We start from the raw sequence: 20,795 nt of genomic DNA, 5'->3' as shown, positions 1-20,795 counted from the left end.
TGTTTTTCTATTGAAATCACTGTTAGCTTGGGCTTTATTTTCTATCACTTTCCTGTCTAAAATACAGGTGGGTTAAAACTGCTAGTTTAAGAGATTTCACCTTTTTTTTTTTTTTTTTTTTTTTTTCCCCTAATTTTTCCTAATGATTCTGAGGATTTGTGTTTTCTTCTGTGTAAGTCACCTGTCTTTGTTTCCAGGTGCAGCTGGAAAAATCAGATTCACTGTTAAGAGATGCATTTGTACGTTATTGTACTTTTCCCCTATTTCCATCTCAGTGATTACTTTCCCACTATATTTTAGTTGCCTTTAGGTAAACTTGATGTATTTCCAAGACTAAGTCCCCTGCTAAACAGGCCTTCTCAGCCACAGAACAATTAAGAGGAACGGAGTGAAGCACCATCCAATAAAATACATCCTATGGTGAACTTAACTTCAGGTATCTTACAGTGTTAGGTTGATTGTTAAGTCTAAACTAGAACAAGGAACGTATTATCAAAATATGTGGTTCCATGGTTTATTGTGGAGCCTGTTTTTCCAACGTGCAATTCTTATCCATGCCAATATCTTCCCTTTCTAGCTTCATGCATATCTTAGAAAAAAACAAAGGGCTACTCTAAGGCATAATTCATTCTGCTGTCATCTTCTGTGTTTCTTTTAAAATTTATTTTTGTTTTACTTTATTTTTATCCCATTTTGTTTCATTTTCAAGTGTATTTGGATACAAGCCTAGCTTCTCTATAGCACTAAATTGCAAAAAGTGCAAAACACAGTGTGATTTTAGCAGTAAGACTCAGCAGGAGAGACTTTGTCCTATTTGGATGCACGAGCCACAGAAGTAAGGAGGTAAATCTGCAATTTTTGGATTTGGGATGGTCATTTTCTTTTATACATTGTAAATTCAGTGTAGCATAAAGAACCTGCCCAGGTGCAGCCCTTCAATCAAGTCCTCAATGTGCTGCCTGTAAAATTTGCTTTAGGTTCACTGAGCATACGGTTTATTGGTCTCTAGCACTTTCTGTCTTACAAGAGGCAATGGGAGACAATCTGGGAGTTTCAATGTCAGAAGCAGTTCATTCACGAGTGTGACTGCACTGGTAGGGCCGAGAAGGTGGCAGAGGAGCACATACTTGCACGCACCCTGTTCCCGTCTTTGGCAGTTCTGCACTTGGGTGCCAGGGCAGGGAGGCTGGCAGCCCCTGCTGAGCAGGGGAGAGCGGCTGTGCCTTCACCATAACTGAGCCCTGTGCTCAGGGTCGTGTAATTTTATGGCTTTTGGAGAAGTAGGAGCCTCACTAAAGACTGTGGATTGCTGGTTGCTAAATAGGTAACATATATAAACTCATACATACTTACTCCATTTAAAGTAGAAAAACGAATATTCTTGCTTTGTAAAATAAGTGGGTAAAGTTAAGTACTTCACCAACTTATATTCATGTGTTGTATGAGGCTTTCATAACCCGTGAGAGGGAAATTGTTATTGATTATTTATATTATGCTCTATTAATGCCTCTTAAAAATGTCTTGTTCTTGTGTTAATAGCGTATGTATCTCAGTATTTCAGAAGGAACTGGTGACTTGAGTGACTTTCACTTTTTCTGTCCAAGTTAGGGATCTTACTGTTCAGAATTACTTGTTTAGGATACATACTTGAATACACACAGCCATGCCTGCATATACAGGAAGAAGAGGGCTTATTGTAAACAAGATGATATGACACTGATCCAGGGACTACAGTCAGCAGTTATATGAAATTGGTTTGAAGTGTATTAGCAATGTTTTAACTGGATACTGGTGCTTGTTACAAGCAGATACCAAAAGCACTTTTTGAATTGTAGATCTGATACTGTGGCTCTTAACCCAGTAAGCTTTATTTAATGAATCAGCATTAAAGAAGTAGCAAATGCTGGTGGAGAAATCCCTTGAGGCTCATAAACTACCTGGCAACTAGTGCCAAAGTAAGTCTGAACACAGGAGTACAAAATATCTTTTGGTTGTAGGAACAAAGTTCACACACAATTTCTGAAGCATTTCAGGACATGGATTAGACCAGTTTGCACTTGCCTGCAGATTGACTTTATGTGTTCATCACTGCTCAATATTTGCTATTTTTTTATCTTTGTCATCATCACCACTATCATCGTCATCATCACGCTTGTTATTTAGTGTATATTCAACTTCAAAATTGTACTGGTAAAGTTCACAGATTTGTGATCTCTTGAGTGATTCTGTCTTATAATACTGAGTGAATCCTATTTTGATTCACTACTGTGTGCATTCATTTTATTTTATTTTTTTGAATGGAATTATCATGGAATTACACTTTCAAGCAATTTTAGGAACATGGGCTGGAGTTTCTGGTTTAAGTCTACTCCACAGGAATATCAATACAATTAAAAGATAATGTGCTTGAGTTTAGCCTAAAGACATTTGGCATTTTGAGAATAAAGTCCAAGCTGTATATTTTTGCTTTCCATTTGAGGATATCTGCTGTCTGTAAAAACCTACATACTTAATAGTACAGGGGCACTTCTTGCAGAATGTTTTGAGGTTTTATTATGAAAATGTCAGGGAAAAAATATTTACTGAATAATAGTATAAGACTATAGTAAGGTTTCTATACTGAGCCCAATTTATGAAAGATGTATCTTAACGTTTGGTTTTCTTAGTTTAGAAAAATATAAACAAGAGCTGTGTTCTGACTATCACCAAAGCTGTCTGCAGTGTTTAACTAATTAATGTTGTACTGATACTTTACCTACTGACATCAACACAGTTATTTTTAAAATGCAGTTTTTGGTGCCTTATTGCACCAGCCATGAACAGAAATCTGTACACTTATATAGCAGTAATTACAGCTCAGTGCTACTGCACAACAAATTTCAAATGATGTAAAATTTGCTCATCTTGGAATTGGTTTAAAAGCTGAAGACAGAAGAAAAAAGGCAATAAAAATATGCCCCTTTTCCCTTAAAAAACAAACAAACAAACAAACAAAAAACAACAACAACAACAAACTACCAACGCACACCACAACTAGAAGCTATTCATTATCATGTTCTGTAAATGTCGTTTACTTCATTGATGTCAACTGTTTTGTTTTGTCTTTATCTCATCTCTGTTTACATATCAAACAGTGCTAAGTGCAAGGCAGCTATTCCTCACTAAACAGTGTACATTGTCCTCTCTCATTCACATGACAGATCTAAAGAAGTAAAAATGTTGGTTGTAATTTCTTATTCTGCGACTTTGAAAATGTAGGCCAGTTTATTGGCATTTATTTTTGAAAGCTAATGTTTATACACTCAATACTCTTTGTCCCAGCACTTTTGAAAAAAAAAATATATCTGAAAACATATGTAAGGCTATGAACTCCTTCACTCTCAGTCTGGTAAAACAGTCCTTAAGTTCAGTGTTTAGTTATACCTAAATTAAAACTTGGGATGCAGCAGGGGACAGTGAACTTTGTAGGAAAATATGGTGCATTTCAGAGAAAGACTTCACAAATGTTTAAAGTGAGGACAGTAAACTGACCTAGTTTTTAGAAAGCTGATAGTATAACGGGTAACATTTCATCTGGAACTAAAATACATGTGAGCAACTGCAATTTCTGCTTAGGTTAAAGTAAAAATTAACTGAGCTGGCAATGTTGAATTTTTGGTGATGATCACTGTGCTTAATCAGCGTTGCTACCCTGAGCTGGATGGGAAGGAGGGATGCAGACTGCACAGGCAAAAACCACACGCTTTTCACATGATTGTGCAGGTACATGGTTCATTGGGCAGCACTAATAAGGGGAAGGAAGGGATTTAGTTTGTTAATCCATGCTTCTTAATACAATGTCACATTAAATGACACCCACAACATGCATATTGATTGTGTTAGAGCTGGAACCTGATTATGAAATACTGTTTTACCCTCCTATGACGTTGACCCTCTTGAGAATTTTCTAGCGACAAAGCATCAATTAATGAAGATTTAAGACTTTGTAATAAGAAAAGTCCAATTAACACTGTCTTTGTTTTAGGCATATTATCTAAAGATAGGTAAAGTTAAAAGATAAGTCTTTGTGGCTCATTTTGGAGTGTAGCAGAGACACCTCAAATGATGCTGAGCAAAATGTGCTATAGTTACTATAGGGCCAGTAGTCCCTTTGAGATAGTTAGTCTCACTTACTGTGCTTTCCTCTACTACACCTAGGTCATATAGGTATAGTTCAGGAATACTTCTGTGACACTGCATTGCACTGTGTAGAAATAAATCTATGGCGTGCGGATATGCCCGAAAATTATATAGGTAATGCTTAGGGCAGCTTGAGGACTAGGTCTCCAGTACTCCAGCACTTATCACCTGCTCTGTATCTTAAACACTTCATCTGTTTTTTCCCCCCTTTATAATGAATCAGAGTGCAAAGTAGGGTGCCAAGCTATAACTTCTGATTCTACTTCATATTAACATTTATTATGCTACTATTCAAGTAGAATCAGTGGGATGAAGCACAGGTTTGAAACTAGTTACACATAAATGTTTCATTGAATTGGGACAATAAGCAGTAGTGCGATAAATTTTCCTACTTCATAGTACATGTAAAACTGGCAAGAAAAAAAAACCTTTGCTTCCTTCTTGTTATTCCAGTGGCCTGTAAACACTAAATGTGATTTCATGATGTGTATCATCTGTGCTTTTAGAACAACTGATGCAATATTTTATAGAAGCTAACACAGAAAGGATACTTGTGCATTTTTAAATGACACATTTTAATTAAGGTCAAACTGTAATAAAAGCCTTTACAACACCAGAAGCATATGAATACTTCAAATAGGCATATTTGAATCCATTTGGTCTAAGTGATGTGTTCTCCTCCAGGATATAAACACAGTGTTGCCTGTAAAGTGTTGCCTGCCTACGAGATACCTATAAAGCTGAGACTTGTCAACCAGATCATGCAAAGCAAGTGGCAAGCCAATTCTTTTTGCTGCCTGTCAGCACAATTACAAAGAATTTGGATAGCTCTGTGTGGTGGTAGAGGTATGCAGGAAATCATATCGAGGATGAGGATGATAAATTGAAACAGTCTTACTTCATTTTTGTGTTCTGCATTTCTTTAACTGGACAGCACAAAAGGGTTTGGAGAACTGCTGCATGACAGGTTTCCACATGGTTACAGCATCACATTGAACAGGAAAGTGGAGATGAGCTGACTTGTATAAATAAGTAAATACAAAGTAACAGAATCACAGTTTTAATAGCTATTTTGAATTAAGTAAACATTAGTTTTATTTGTAAGTCATTTTTATGAAAGAAATGAGGAATTTTTAGACAAAATCCAGGATTCATTTCTGATTCATGACATCATCTGCAGTGGCCTGTATTGCACAAGTAAGTATTGATACAGAGTCCTGTATTTAGTTAACTATTTGTTTATGTTAAATATTTATTCTTAGCTGCTTGCAGGTGAAAATTATTTACACACTGATCCTGGACTCCTTTTACCAAAGTAAATATACTGCAGAGTGGGGTCAGTTGTGCTAGGATAAGAGTTGATACTATTCTTTTTCTCTGGGGTTAGCTAAGAAAAGTAGAGAAATACCAGTAGCAGAGAACTGACACATAGTCAAATGGTTTGGAAGAAGAAAGCACAGTACAAATGTCGTAATTGCTCACAGGAACCAGATACCCTGATATCTCACAAAAGAGCAGATTATGACATTCCACTCTTCTCAGGCCTTTATTCTTTCATTCTCTCTCTCTCTCTCTCTCTCTTTTTTTTTTTTTTTTTTTTTTTTTTTCCACCAGCTAAAGGAACATAAACAGAGAAAAATATTGTTTTCCTTTACCCTTGGTTTGAAAGGGGCCTCCAGAGATCGGATCCAACTCTTTGTATCTAGACAGGATCTGCTGTGCAAACAGACAGGTTCTTTGAAAATCTATTACAACGGCTACACAAAAGGAAGAGAAGACTTACTGATTCGTACACTAATGCCAGGACAGTTTAGCTGTGTTCTCATTCATGTTCCTGGTTCTTACCAGGAAGATGATTTTATTATTCCCAAATCTTGAAACTTGCCTCTTCAGCCTCAGCGTGATGTTTGGAATAAGAAAAGTTTCCATGGTGACTGTTTCAGCCCTATCTTTTTCCCAGTTCATACAATGTAAATACTAATATCTAAATGAAGTTAGATTGAGCTCATTTAGTATACACGTTTACCTGGAAGCCCAGTAAAATTTTCCAAAATTAAAATCTTATCTTCCCTTACTGTTTTTATGTGAGAAAATATTATTTTTAGTCATCCTGCTAGAATTATGAATAAACAATTCTGTGCGGAAGATACAAGCCTTTTATAATCTAGATACAAAATCAAACTTAGTAGAATTAGCATGGAGATCTTGTTGCAAGTCACAGCACAAATCTTGACAATTACTGACACAGCTCAAATGGGATATGTATTTCTAAATTCCAGAATTTTGTCCTCTGCCACCACCCTACCTCCCCACCCCCAGCTATTTCGAAGATTAAAAAAAAATCCAGAAGTGGTCTTCTGTCAGTTTCAGTCCAAAGAAAGTGATGAAAATGTCTGGATATATATATATATATATTTTTATTTTTTTTCTGTTGGTAAACTGTGAATATTATTTTTTCTTAAACTTTATTATCTCGCTTTAGAAAGGACTATTTAGAAATTGTACAAATATTTATTTCCAAGGTGAGAAGACATTTTCCTTTTCATAAAATAATAAGGCTGTGCTATTTTAACAACTACTTTTTGAGGCAGTGTTATATCAGACATTTTCTGGGGTTAACAGATAAACTAGTGGAAAGAGTTGCTGAGATAAGCAGGGGTATTGCAATACACAAATACATACTTGGGTAGGGTTCTGACACTTCAGATTGTCCTGAGTTTAGAACACCATAATTGGTTTTTAAACAATGTAAATTTCTAAATAAAACTGATTTGTCATCAGATATTTTAGTTGTGATAAGAAAACTGTAAGAGCCAGGTAGTTTGATTTTTGTGTTTGAGGAGCTGTTCAAAGGTCAAGATAATGTCTCCAACTGTTCAAGACTCTACCTGTTCTTGGTCTCTCACTCTTCTGGGGTGAAAAGGACTGTTTCCATCAGGTTCAAAAATACATAAGTGAGAAATCAGTTCAATATGTTTCATAAGATAACTGATCTTGTCAGGGGCTTCAGGAGGTCCCTGAGCTTTTCTACTGAAGACTTTAACTGTGATATGTGAAATCCTTAATTACCACAAACATTTATTGGGCTGACTTACAGTCAGCAACTGACTTAAATTCAAATACCGTAAAGTTTCAAGACTAACAACTAATCTTTGTGTTATGTTTCCCTTGTATCAAGCCTGCAAGCTCTATGACAAAATTCAGATGAGACAGTACTCAGCCTCTGTCAGGAAAGGAATCAAGTAGCAAGCAGCTGGATGTTAACCTAAAAAAAAAAAAATCCTTTTCTTTCATCATAGTGCTTTAACCAAAAATTTTATAGTGATTTAGAACCACTTAATGATATAATCCCGCCAAGAATTCTCTTAATTATTCATGACAGAATGTATTTACTTCAGAAAAGCCTTCTGAAAAGAAATGTCCATCTGTAGTGGGTTTACGTGGCAAGGTTTTGGTAGCAGGGAGCCATAGGGGTGGTTTCTGTGAGAAAGATCTAGAAGCTGCCCCATGTTTGGGAAGGGCCCCATTGTTTTCCAGATCCGAGCCAATAAGCAATGTTGTTTTGCGCCTCTGTGAGAGCATATTTAAGACAGGGAAAAAACACTGCGCCACACAGCAGCCGGGAGAGTCAAGGGAGTGGGAGAACAGCCTTGCACCAAGGTCAGTGTAGAAGGAGGGGGAGAGGTGCTCCAGGCGCCGGAGCAGAAGTCCCCTGCGGCCTGTGGTGAGGACCATGGTGAAGCAGGATGTCCCCCTGCAGCCCATGGAGTACCACGGTGGAGCAGGGTTCCACGCTGCAGCCCGTGGAGGAGACCATGGTGGAGCAGGTGGCCCTGCACCGACGGAGGCTGCCGCCTGTGGAAGGCCCCTGCCGGAGCAGATTCCGGGCCGGACCTGTAGCCCGTGGAGAGGAGCCCACGCAGGAGCAGGTGATCTGGCAGGAGCTGCTGCCCGTAGGGGAGCCAGGTTGGAGCAGTTTTCTCCTGAGGGATGGACCCCGTGGTACGGACCCATATCTGGAGCAGTTCTGGAAGAGCTGCTGCCTGTGGGAAGCCCACGCCGGATCAGTTCATCAAGGACTGCATCCCGTGGGTGGGACCCCACAGCACAGGGGACGAGAGTGACCGAGAAGGAGCGGCAGAGAAGAAGTGCTGTAGACTGACCATAACCCCCATTCCCCGTTCCCCTGCGCCGCTCGGGGGGAGGAGGTGGAAAAGGGTGGATGGGGGGGGAAGGTGCTTTTGTTTTTTTTTTCCTTTGTTTTCTCACTTCTCTCGCTTGTTAGTTGTAGGCAATAAATCTTACTATCTCCTTATGCCGAGTCTGTTTTGCCCGTTACAATAATTATTGCGTGATTTTCTCGTCCTTATCTCAATCCTTGAGCCCTTTTCACATATTTTCTCCCCATTCCTCTTTGAGGAGGGGGAGTGAGAGAGCGGCTGTGGTGGAGCTCGGCTGCCCACTCGAGCGGAACCACGACAGTCTTTTTTGGCGCCCAACGTGGGGCTCGAGGAATTTGAGATAAGATGATAGTTAGTAGAAGTAACGGGCAAAAATATGTGCAGGATGATTGTTAGGAATGTACAAGTTGTGAAGAATTAAGAAAGCAGTAACTGTGATATGTTAGTGTGGTGAAGGGACGAGGGGTGGTGTGTGTGTAAAATGTCCACCTTGTCGGTGCTGTGATGATGTTATGTTTATTTTCGTGTGGTGAATTCTTTTTCGTTTTGATTTAAGTGAATTTCGTGAAGGTTGTTGTGATAAGTGTAAAGTAAGAGTATGTTGTGAGTAGTCTTAAATATGCTTTTAACAGAGGCGAGGGGTGGAATGTAGTGGGTTTACGTGGCAAGGTTTTGGTAGCAGGGAGCCATAGGGGTGGTTTCTGTGAGAAAGATCTAGAAGCTGCCCCATGTTTGGGAAGGGCCCCATTGTTTTCCAGATCCGAGCCAATAAGCAATGTTGTTTTGCGCCTCTGTGAGAGCATATTTAAGACAGGGAAAAAACACTGCGCCACACAGCAGCCGGGAGAGTCAAGGGAGTGGGAGAACAGCCTTGCACCAAGGTCAGTGTAGAAGGAGGGGGAGAGGTGCTCCAGGCGCCGGAGCAGAAGTCCCCTGCGGCCTGTGGTGAGGACCATGGTGAAGCAGGATGTCCCCCTGCAGCCCATGGAGTACCACGGTGGAGCAGGGTTCCACGCTGCAGCCCGTGGAGGAGACCACGGTGGAGCAGGTGGCCCTGCACCGACGGAGGCTGCCGCCTGTGGAAGGCCCCTGCCGGAGCAGATTCCGGGCCGGACCTGTAGCCCGTGGAGAGGAGCCCACGCAGGAGCAGGTGATCTGGCAGGAGCTGCTGCCCGTAGGGGAGCCAGGTTGGAGCAGTTTTCTCCTGAGGGATGGACCCCGTGGTACGGACCCATATCTGGAGCAGTTCTGGAAGAGCTGCTGCCTGTGGGAAGCCCACGCCGGATCAGTTCATCAAGGACTGCATCCCGTGGGTGGGACCCCACAGCACAGGGGACGAGAGTGACCGAGAAGGAGCGGCAGAGAAGAAGTGCTGTAGACTGACCATAACCCCCATTCCCCGTTCCCCTGCGCCGCTCGGGGGGAGGAGGTGGAAAAGGGTGGATGGGGGGGGAAGGTGCTTTTGTTTTTTTTTTCCTTTGTTTTCTCACTTCTCTCGCTTGTTAGTTGTAGGCAATAAATCTTACTATCTCCTTATGCCGAGTCTGTTTTGCCCGTTACAATAATTATTGCGTGATTTTCTCGTCCTTATCTCAATCCTTGAGCCCTTTTCACATATTTTCTCCCCATTCCTCTTTGAGGAGGGGGAGTGAGAGAGCGGCTGTGGTGGAGCTCGGCTGCCCACTCGAGCGGAACCACGACACCATCTGGCAAAACAGGCTTCCTCTTCTCCCCTAATTGGAACCCAACTTTAACTGTCCTGACAAAAGGGAATTTCTGATCAAGCAGAGGCTGCCTGCTAATCTCTTTCAGACAGCTTCACTGTCAGATATGAGTTGAACCACTATAAAAAACTGTATATTTTTGTATGATAAACAGCATTAATGTATATTTATACACATGACATAAGTGTGTGTTCTTAGAGAAAAATATTTCCAGTGTTGGATTCTACAAATGCAGAGTGGTTAGGTGTCGGGATAGTGTTTTGCTAATGCGTTACTTGTTCTATTAGTGAAATATCAAAGTTTGTAACAAACCTCAGGAAGGTTTACTACCATAGGGTCCCTGTGATAACATTTGACTTTGTGATCAGTCATGGGGACTAAGTTTTTTCTTCTCAGCCTACAAGAATAAACAATACTGCCTGAAGTGCTTTATGACGGTAGTTGTCTAAACAGTTGGTCAGGGCAAAATATCAGTCGTCAACCTTTTTTTTTCTGGAGATCAGAAAAATTCCCTATGTGACATGTGATGTACATCAAACAGTTCAGACTTCCCTTGAGAGACCATGATAACCGTGGTCTGTAGATACAATGACTATAGCTGATAGATGCATCAAATTCTGATTAAAATGTGACCAGCTTTTCAACATTGGACAGTAAATCCATGGCCAATCCATGGTTGTTTTTTTTTTGCTTTGCTTTTGCTGCCTTTGCTTTGACTAAATTTACAAAAGTCAAGAAAAGCTTATTTTTGAAAGGCTGTGGTGTTCTTGACTGTGCTAAGCTATTCTGGCTCACCACAAGGAAAGCAGAAAGTTGCAGAACTTACCTGGGATTTGAGACATGAAGGTTCAGTATCTCCACATGCTCTAAATGCTTTGAACTCACTTTGAAATGGACTGCCTGACACACTGAGTGGGGAAGCAAGTTCCTTATCTTTCCTGTGGATTGTGCTGACTTTCCTACTGGTTGTGACAGTAACCAAAACAATGAGTAGCCTCTTCTGAAATAAATTCTCTAATTAGCAAATTTTATTTTATTTTATTTTATTTTATTTTATTTTGTTTTGTTTTGTTTTGTTTTGTTTTGTTTTATTTTATTTTATTTTATTTTATTTTATTTTATTTTATTTTTATTTTATTTTATCTCTTCACAGATTTTATAAAAGCATAACATTCTGATAGGAAAGACTGAGAATAAAAATACACTTTCACCTTTTGTAAAAATTTTGTGAGTCCTACTTTTGATTGCCTTTGCTTTTTATGTAAGGAAATGAAATGACTTGTTTTGTTTGTGTTGAATGAGGCAGATTACTTCATTTGATACATTTGATACTAAATGCTATTGGGTTGCAGTTCAAAAGAAAATAAATCAATTTAAGTTTAATCCAAATCAAATATCGCTTTGCTGAGTTTTTGGCAGAGAAGTATAAATGTGCGAAATTAGTACCATTGATGATGGCTTGTAACAATTCTAATGAGAATGATAAGGTAAACAATAATTGTTAACTTTTGGGGGCAGTTAATACAAAAAGAGTTTAATGTCACACTAAGCACTTCACATTCTTTGGCACCCCTACCTGAAAATTTGATCTATCTCATTCCAATGGTGGTTGAGAAATTATAAACTATGATAATATGTATACAGAAAAAATGCTATCATTGATTTTTTTTTTTTCTTCTAAACAGTCTTTTTTTTTTTTTTTCCTCCTTTGGGAGGCTGGAATGGATGAGAATGTTACAATGCTGTAAATTAGAACTGTTAGAAGAAAAATCAGAAAGAAAATCTGTGTAGATAGCCTCCTTTATTCTTTTTGAGTAATTATGTCTTTTGCAGCATTGTTTTATTCATAGTGACTGTTCTCTACAATTATTGATTAGTTTATCTTCTTAAAATAACCCCATTTCGTGGATCAGTGACTTTCTTCTGATTTGAAATAAACAGTTGCTGATCACATGTGCATAAAACTTTTTTGCCTGCTGATAAGCTGTCTGTCAAGAGTACTAGTCCAGTGCAAATGTTGACATGGTAGCATTTAAACAGATGGTAGACAGTCAGTGGAAAGGAGTTAATTATTAGAACTGCATAGGCAGGTTAGTTCATTACTTCTACCAGAGATATAAACATCACTTGCCTGAGCAGCTATCTTCCACTACAAGGCTCAGCTTCAGCCAAAATCTGAGAAACTTTTTCTAAGGCTACTGTAAAGATGTGAATGTGCATTTGCAGAATGAATTCACACTCAGAGATAAGCAGTTTTATATCAAGGCTAATAAAAAAAAAAACAACAATCAGTAAGACCACAACGTGTGCAGCCTACATGCGCTGGGCATTATGGAATGTCACCTCTGGCTTGTATAGCAGTAGCACCTCTGTTCCTCAATTTTTCAGTAACAAAGAATTTAGGATTCACCAGCTCTGGCTTGCATCTGATCACAGCCTACCTGGCTGGAAACTTACAGGAACATTGCACACAATCTAGTAACAGCATAAAATTTCATTAATATGATGGCTATAGCACCATAACTTACAATAACAAATACGTAAGTAAAAGTAATAACCCAAAGTTACATGGTAGGTTCACAATGGAAATTTAATCCCTGTTCATCAGTAACAATGCAATTCTATCCAGACCACCTGAATGTCAAAAGACAAAAATTCTCTATAAATGAGAGAAAAGCTATACAGATTTAAGAAAATATTTACAATTTATGGAATAATGATGTGTCTGCAGTGAAAGACTATTTCATTAGTATTAGGACTTAACACCATGAGACATCTCTTTTCCCTTTCCTTGTTTTGGAGGAGAGGTAACAATTTAAAATTGTTTTTGAACTCTCGTTTTTACATATCAATAGATGGTAGTACTATTAGTAGTACTAAAGTTGTCTCAAGCCTTTAAAATTGTTTTTCCTTTCCTTTGGGGCTTGAAGGTGAGAAGAGGTGTAGCTCTGCTACGCTGTACATTTTATGAATTTCTGGGGAGTTGTATGATATCTGTGAACATTTCTAAGTACTCTACACAATTAATCCACACTTAGTAAGCATATACGTTATACTATAAGCATATGACAATTCAATGTCCATATCTTTAAAGCAATGTTCATCTTTTATTAGTCCTTAAATAGTCTGGAAAATTAGTGGGCCTCATGACATGCTATGAAAGGACTTAATTGTTTTTAGACTGGAGAAATTGTTTCTAAATTCAAGTGCACCTTACAAAAAGTCCAACCACGTCCCTTTCTGAGTGCACCAGCACATCTGCTGATTAAAACTTCGGGAGATTTATGCTGGGAAAGTCAGATTGTCTTCCAACAGGCATGTCCTGGCAGATGCTGCAGTTTATTGCTGGGTTGTTGGAGCCACAGGCGTCTGGTTTGGCGGGTACCCAGTTTGCCCCCCTTCTGTATCAGCAAGAAACGTTCATGCTGAAGGCAAAAACTGCCACATGTTGGTTCGTATCACAACTCAGCTTGTTCCTCCAAGGGAGTGAACATTCTGGGTCACTTTTGCTATGCTGCTGCCTGTGTTGCGATGATTTGGTAGTGTTCACACACTTTTTTGCTGCAATGATATCCACCAGCACTTTTGCTAAGCTAAACTGAGCTAATTACATGAGGTTGCTTAAATAAGAAAGGTATACAATATTCTCTTGACAAGGACAGGGAAATGTATTTCCTGCTCAGTACACAGAAAGAGACAAAGGGTTCTTCAGAGAGAACACCAGTGAGGAGCCTTTTTTGAAAGAATGGCCATAAGCTTCCAACTCCTCCAGCCATTCAACATTAGGATGTTTTGACAGCAGAATAGATGCTGCTGTAAATCTCTTAATTATGGATCGAAAATGACACAGACAGATGATGCACAGCACTCAGCTGGTATAAGCTCACACAGCAGTTCAGAACTGTGGAAAATCTTCTGCTGGATTAACCTTTATGCCAGTGTGTTCTGTGCCAGGTTCAGTGTCAGGTTTATTCTAGCCTCCTTTGAAACATACAGACAATGTGAGAAAACAAACAAACAAACAACAAAAAACCAACAACATAAATGTGGCACGCACTCTCTATCATCTGCTCCCGCTAGTTTGACGGATGTGCAATCTGTATTTACCATTTTTGGAAAAAATGTCATGTTTTTAGTAGAGTCAAGGAAACGGTACAGGGCTAGGGCAGTGATGATCACAGCACCATGTTCTTAAAGGTTGTGTTAATTCACAGGCTTTAGCCACTGTGATGTGAGGCTTGTTTGTACTTGAAATATCTGCTAGCTGAGTTCTCCTGTGGGTGCAAAAACTGCTTATGTACCCAGGCACACGTTTTTCCCATCATTCTTTCTCTGACCACCTGCTGAGGTAACTTATAACAATATCAATCCAAACTAACTCCACGCTGGTAAATCCAGTATTAATCTACTAAAAATGCACAGTACCTTTCATCCTGTATATCTTGTAAACCTCACTATTGGCTAGAAAAGTGTAAATATTAAATTATTCCTTCACCTGTTTCTAAAAGCTACATCACAAAAAAGATGACCTTTATAAGAGCTACCACCTTTACAAGAACTTTGCCAAACTCGCAATGATAACATTTTTATTTTGGAGCGGTGTCCTTCACAGTTCAATTAGAATAGGATTGTGAACATGAATTGTCAGAAATTAAAACCGTACTTTCCAATCTTTATGTGAGAGATCAAGTGAAGATAAAATAAAACTTTTTTTTTTTTTTTTTATGACTTTTTCATGTCAGCATGACATAATTAAAAATCAGATCTTTTATTCAGTCAGTGCATTCTTGGTGATTTTGACTATATGAAGTTACTAGAATACTTTTAAAAATCTGGCCCATAGATATATTACAAGAGGGTCAATGGATTGTTGTAAAGGTTAGATTGCTGTTCTTTTCCCTAGTCTTTTGTACTATACTATTTGATTATTCTTTTTTTGTTTAAATTCTGTTTTGTTTAAATTGTTTGTTTGTCCCTCCATCCATCCATCTGTTTCCTCCCTCCTCTCCATGAGTTAGCTGCTGCACTAGATGTTCCTGTTTGTCTCTTCAAATCGTTATTTTTGGGAAGGATTTAGAAATAATTTTTGCTTCACAGTGTGCAGCATAAGGGTTGTACACTTACTACTCTATGTACTCAGGTACTACTTTATTCTAAGAGAGGCTAAGTATACCTGTCACCCCATTCAGCTGCTAGGGGAGTGAATGATCATCATGCGATCAGGCAGATAACAGCTGATCCCTACCCTAGCCATCAGGAGGGCAGTTTGAATAAGCCAGAGTTATCAAGAGTCTCCTCAATTTTTTTTTTTTTAATTTTTTTTTTTTTTCTGAAGGGGAATCTCTGGTAGTGCAAGAATGGCAAAAATCTCAGCAGTATAAATTAAATCTGAAGTTTTAGTTTACAAATAGGGCTAAAGTTGAGAGCTGGGGGAGGCACAATGATTTCTTTTTTAAGACTTTCTTTCTGAGTTAAAAAAGGGAAAAAATCTGAACACAAAAGTGAAGCAATCTCACTTGGCTAAGAAATGTGAATTTTTGTCCATTTACTCATTGCATTTTGTCTATATACATGGAAGTTTCACAAGTGTAGTCTGTGATTTAATATCGGCATTCAAGGAATGTGAAATTAAGCAAGAAATTAAGGAAAGAAGTGAGGAGCATTCTGTCACAAGTACTGTTCCCTCTGAAGTTTGAGAAATATGTGATAAATCTCTGATTAGAGGAGAAAAGTTGTCTTTTAACCTCAACAACTTGATTTTGCACCAGCATTGAAATACTAAATATGCCAGTTTTCTTCTATGCAGGTATCTAAACCAGAATGTGCTAGAAGAGACGACGTTAACAGCCAACCCTCAAAACAGGGAGAAATTAGCTGGGTTAAGACAAGCTCTAGGTGCTATGGGATTCAATAGCCTGGTAAGTTACACAAATTTATGTTATTTACAGCTAAAATCAGTGTTACTTAGTTGAAAGCAGGTTGTAAGGAACTGTCACTGATAACCTTTTGTGGGGGAAAGAAGCATCTTTCTGTCTTCCATTTTTTTTCTGTTGGTAAGGACCTTGAAACAATTTACAGTACTAGTTCACTCCAGGGAAATTACTGTAATCACTTTTAATTAGACACAGCACCAACAATGTAAATCTTTTTCATTCTTAAAGATTCACAAAACAGCTTCAAGGTATAATGCTCTGAACAATTAAATTGCATAGATAAAAAGAAACAATCAAATCCCATATGACAGAAACCTCATAAAACCCACAGGAATTTTTCCCCTTCCTGATTATCTTCCTGTCCCTTTTAATTTTGTGAAACACACATTCCAAATGCCTTTGCTAGCAACACCTGAAAAGAAATAAATATATATTTATCAAATAAAATTAGAGCAGGGTAACTTGAAAGAGTTGACTTAACCCCCAGAAAGCAACAAGAAGATAGGTCTGATGTCTGTCATCAATCCTAAAATGTTAATGAAGAAGATAATTCGGAAAATCCATCAAGAAAAGGTTCTGGAGGACAGAGGTGTGAGGGGAATCAGAAGAAATGGAGGGCTGAGTATAAGAGCTTATATAAACTGTGTAATTCCCTTCAAGATACTAGAATATTTAACAGACTCTGCATATTTTATATATATATATATATATATATATATATATATATGCTATCTAGCACACTATAGCTGGGACACTTCTACAAAACAAATATGTAAGCAACAGTAATTTCAGAAAAAAGTAAAATCTTTTCTTCACCCCTACATGATACTTAGCACCATAAGAAAAAAGCTGGGGAAAAGTTTATGTGACAGTATGCTAGATTATCATAAGAGATGACAGATGGGCAAAGCTTGTAATAAAAAAGGATCGTCAGCAAAAAAATTGTGACCCTGTGCTGAAGTTGTTATTGAGGTGTGAGGTAGAGTAACTTCTGCAGTGATTGTGCATCGTATAGTTATTTGTATTCCCTAGTTAAGGTAGTAACAAATGTTCTTTGGTAACCTCTGCCACCTTTTAATATAAAGAAACAATGGTGGTGGTTTTTTGTTTTTCTTTTCTTTTCTTTTCTTTTCTTTTCTTTTCTTTTCTTTTCTTTTCTTTTCTTTTCTTTTCTTTTCTTTTCTTTTCTTTTCTTTTCTTTTCTTTTCATGAATATTCATGTGGCTATGTATGAAGTGGAACGCATATGTCCATATTTAACAGAATTATTCTTTACTTCTACGTCTCAAGCTCTGCACCTGTAGTATTGAGTAGCAGAAGTTCCATGCTTTTCCAATAACCCAGCATTTAGTTCAGCGTTCACAGATGATAGCTCATCTCTAGTACTTTGATTAATCTTCCTGTTCCATTGATGAAAGGCATTGGCTCATAATTAAACAGTAGAATGCAGAATAAATCACATTTGGAAGCCTGCAGAAACAGTCTGAGAAAATTGTACAAGAAAAATGGAGTATCTGGGATCCATCACTTCACTTCACTTTGAGTTCATAGAATCATAGAATGGCTTGGGTTGGAAGTGACCTTAAAGATCACCAAGTCCCAGCCCCCCTGCCATGGGCAGGGACATCTCCCACCAGACCAGGTTGCTCCAAGCCCCATCTAACCTGGCCTTGAAGACCCCCAGGGATGGGGCATCCACAGCTTCTCTGGGCAATCTGTGCCAGTGCCTCACTACCCTCTAGAGTTCTTGAAAGGAAGGTATGTTGCATCTCAGAAGCATAAACAAGCTTCAAGACTCCTCTATATCCAAGTAGCATCAGAATAATCATTTAGTGAACTAGATATCTGTGGAGTACCAGAGTACTGCAGGCTGATTTCCTGTGCTGGATATTAGAAAGAGATAATGTAGGTAAAACATGTCTCCTGAAATTACTACCCATTACTTCTGAGATACATGGAGAGGTTTGTGTGTATTACTCCTTTACTGTCTAGTCACATTCAATAATAGATTATCTTTTTGAAGAACAGCATAAATATTCTTAAACAGTCTTTAATGGAATCCTACAAAGTACCTTAATGTCTATAAAAAACTTGTCTTAAAGTTGAGGAAACATGCATCTTAGAACACAATGCAAATGTGTTTGAGACTCTGGAACCTGAACTAAACCTGATGCCTTACCAAAACCACCAAAATAAACAGCTATTTTCCCCCTCCTGCAAGTCAGTGCAGTACAGTCATCCCCAAACCAGTTCTGAATAAGCTAACAAGCAAGAACTATGCTTTACTAATATGGCATTCGATCTTGCCTAAGAGCAAGAAGCAGGGTGTATCACCCTAGTGTGAATGCCAGATTAGTGTGGCAACTCATCTGTGGTAAGAGCTATCTTATTCAAAGTTTGCCTGTAAAAAGGGGCAACAACGTATTGGGTTGTTTTGATATCTTGTTTTGATATCTTTTTTAATCTCCAACTTTGTGATTGTGAAACAGAAAAATATCCTGTTGCCCTATGTATGTCTATCTCACATGGTATGAGATTGAAGTTCTTGTCTTAAAGTATAATTTCAGGAATCAAACTATCAGACCCTGTAGTCTGTTTCACAGAAATACTTTTAAAAAAATATTTTTTTTTTTAACCTGTAGCTTCTGAAAACAAATGAAAAGTTCTCCAAGCTTAGTTTTAATGTGCTCAGAATTAATTGCAGACACCAGAGAGTAAAGGGAATGTACTGTCAAAATATTTCATTTGCAGTGTATTTTTTAATCTTACCCTGCAAATTCCAGTAAGTGGGACTTGCTGTCAGTTCTACTGTTTCAGTAGAATCAGGCTCTAAATATAATATTAAAAAAAAATATTTCAAGTAAATTTGCTATACATAATGCCATGCAATGATATGGTGGATATCAGATTTCCTGTTTTATAATTTTAAAGGAACACCATTGTTATATAACCGACTTTAAAAAACATTGAAGAACACTCATTTTCCGTGTCTTAGATCTTTTTATTTTATTTTATTTTTTAATTACTTGCTTGAATTTAAAAACATTAAAAGAAGCAAAGAAACAAAAACATTTGCTTTCTTCTTGGTGTGGTAATAATGAGGCCAGGAAAAAATAGCCCTTAAACATAATGTTCTATTTCAGAACATTAGAGACATCTGAAGATAGCATGCAATCGTGGGGGGTAAGTGTGTGAGCAAGGGGGTTGCTTTTGTTTCCTTCCAATCTTTTCTTTCTGCAATCCTGGTAGGAAAAGCTGTGCTAGAAACCAAGAACCTGCTGTAATTTAAAGCTAGATGCTTTGCTTGTGAATGCAGTTGGCTGAGGAAAAAACAGACCTTGCTATTCCCAGATAGAGAATTTGTCTTAACGGAAATTCTCTGTGGAGAAGATATGTTTATTTTTTGCAGAAATAATTCATCCAGTAAAGATATCTCAGTGTTTTTACACACACTGTAAAAATGTTTCTAAACTCAGTAGTTAATGTGATTTATATTAAAACAAAAGTTAAAAAGGTAATATTGTTTTAAGTCCTATATGGATTCCAGTTTGATTTGTAAATCCAAAAGTTACTGTTAATAGTTATCTCATGAATACTTTTTAATTTAGCAAGTGGCAAGGATATAAACTACTAGAATGTGCATTTCAATAGAGCATTGCCTTTCACCAGTGTGCCCAACAGATCTCTTCTTTGTCTTTAATTGTGCATGAAACACATGCAGGAGGTGGAGAACCTGTTTGTGATTCTCTCAGCAATTCTGCATCTTGGAGACATTCGTTTTACGGCTCTGACAGATGCCGAGACAGCCCTCGTGTCGGACCTGCAGCTGCTGGAGCAAGGTCAGTGGGACACGACCTGCCGGCACTGCCTGCTTGGCCCTGCATCGGGAAGGTTGCGCCAAGCCACCGACAGATGGAAACCCAGCTCCAGGGAGACAGCCAGCTTCTGGAGCTGTGGGAAGACAAGCACCCAATCAACTTGGATGTTTTATAAACTCCAGATTTTTATGAGACTAAATAAAATGCTAGGATTGCGAATTATCCAATTCAATGTCAGATTTAATGGTGTTGTTTGCCAAAAGAAGTTGTACAGTGCACTTTGTGCAGCCCTCTTTTAAAACACTCTTGTGCTGCTCGTCAACAGCTGAACAATTTGCATTGAATCAAATTCCTTTCAAAATCTGTGTCTTAAGAAGGTCTCATGCTTTCATGCTTTGAAGTTTGCCCTGTTGGTCACTAATAAATCTCCTCAAAGTGGCTTATGGATACAGATTGTCAATAAATAGCATACCTTAACTGTAATAGGAGAGAAAGTCTGCCAAGCACTGTGGAAAGTCCTGAGTAATCTTTAAAGAGGAAAGAGAGCTGTAATGTAATATCCAGATACACTCCAACTTCACAAAGTGCTGATTATAGTAATCCATTTTTATATGTTCATTAATTCTGATTACTCCTGTGACAGCGCTCTTTTCTTTAATGTGTGGGTTCTTTCACTGTTCAAAAAATAACATCTACATAAGAAAATCTATTATAAAAATGAAATACGCAGTTCAGCACAAATTCTTTAAATTCTTTCTTTAAATTCTCTTTTTGTTTCAGTGGCAGGGATGCTGCAGGTTTCACCAGATGAGCTTGCTTCAGCCTTAACAACTGATGTTCAGTATTTTAAAGGTAATCTTTTCCAAGCTTACATTCTCATAGATAAGACCTAATGTCATTTTGATCCTTCTGATTTGAGAATTTTAAAAGCAGATAATTTTTGTTCTTTATTTTTCATGG

At 38.2% G+C, this 20,795-nt stretch overlaps 1 protein-coding gene across 1 annotated transcript in view; it reads left to right on the top strand.

Annotated features, from left to right (window-relative positions):
* The window catches only part of MYO16 (myosin XVI), a gene marked incomplete at its 5' end in the record, with an annotated part of 305,366 nt that overhangs the window by 161,859 nt on the left and 122,712 nt on the right, over positions 1–20,795 (top strand). The window contains 3 exon segments of the mRNA XM_082751937.1: positions 15,891–16,002; positions 19,739–19,856; positions 20,616–20,687. Of these exon segments, the coding sequence (XP_082608063.1) occupies positions 15,891–16,002; positions 19,739–19,856; positions 20,616–20,687 (302 nt within the window).

This window comes from Aythya marila (genome assembly GCF_965140915.1).
Source record: "Aythya marila genome assembly, chromosome: 1".
Lineage (NCBI taxonomy): Eukaryota > Metazoa > Chordata > Aves > Anseriformes > Anatidae > Aythya > Aythya marila.
Note: the sequence above shows the minus strand (reverse complement) of the source record. Positions and strands in the feature narration are given on the sequence as shown.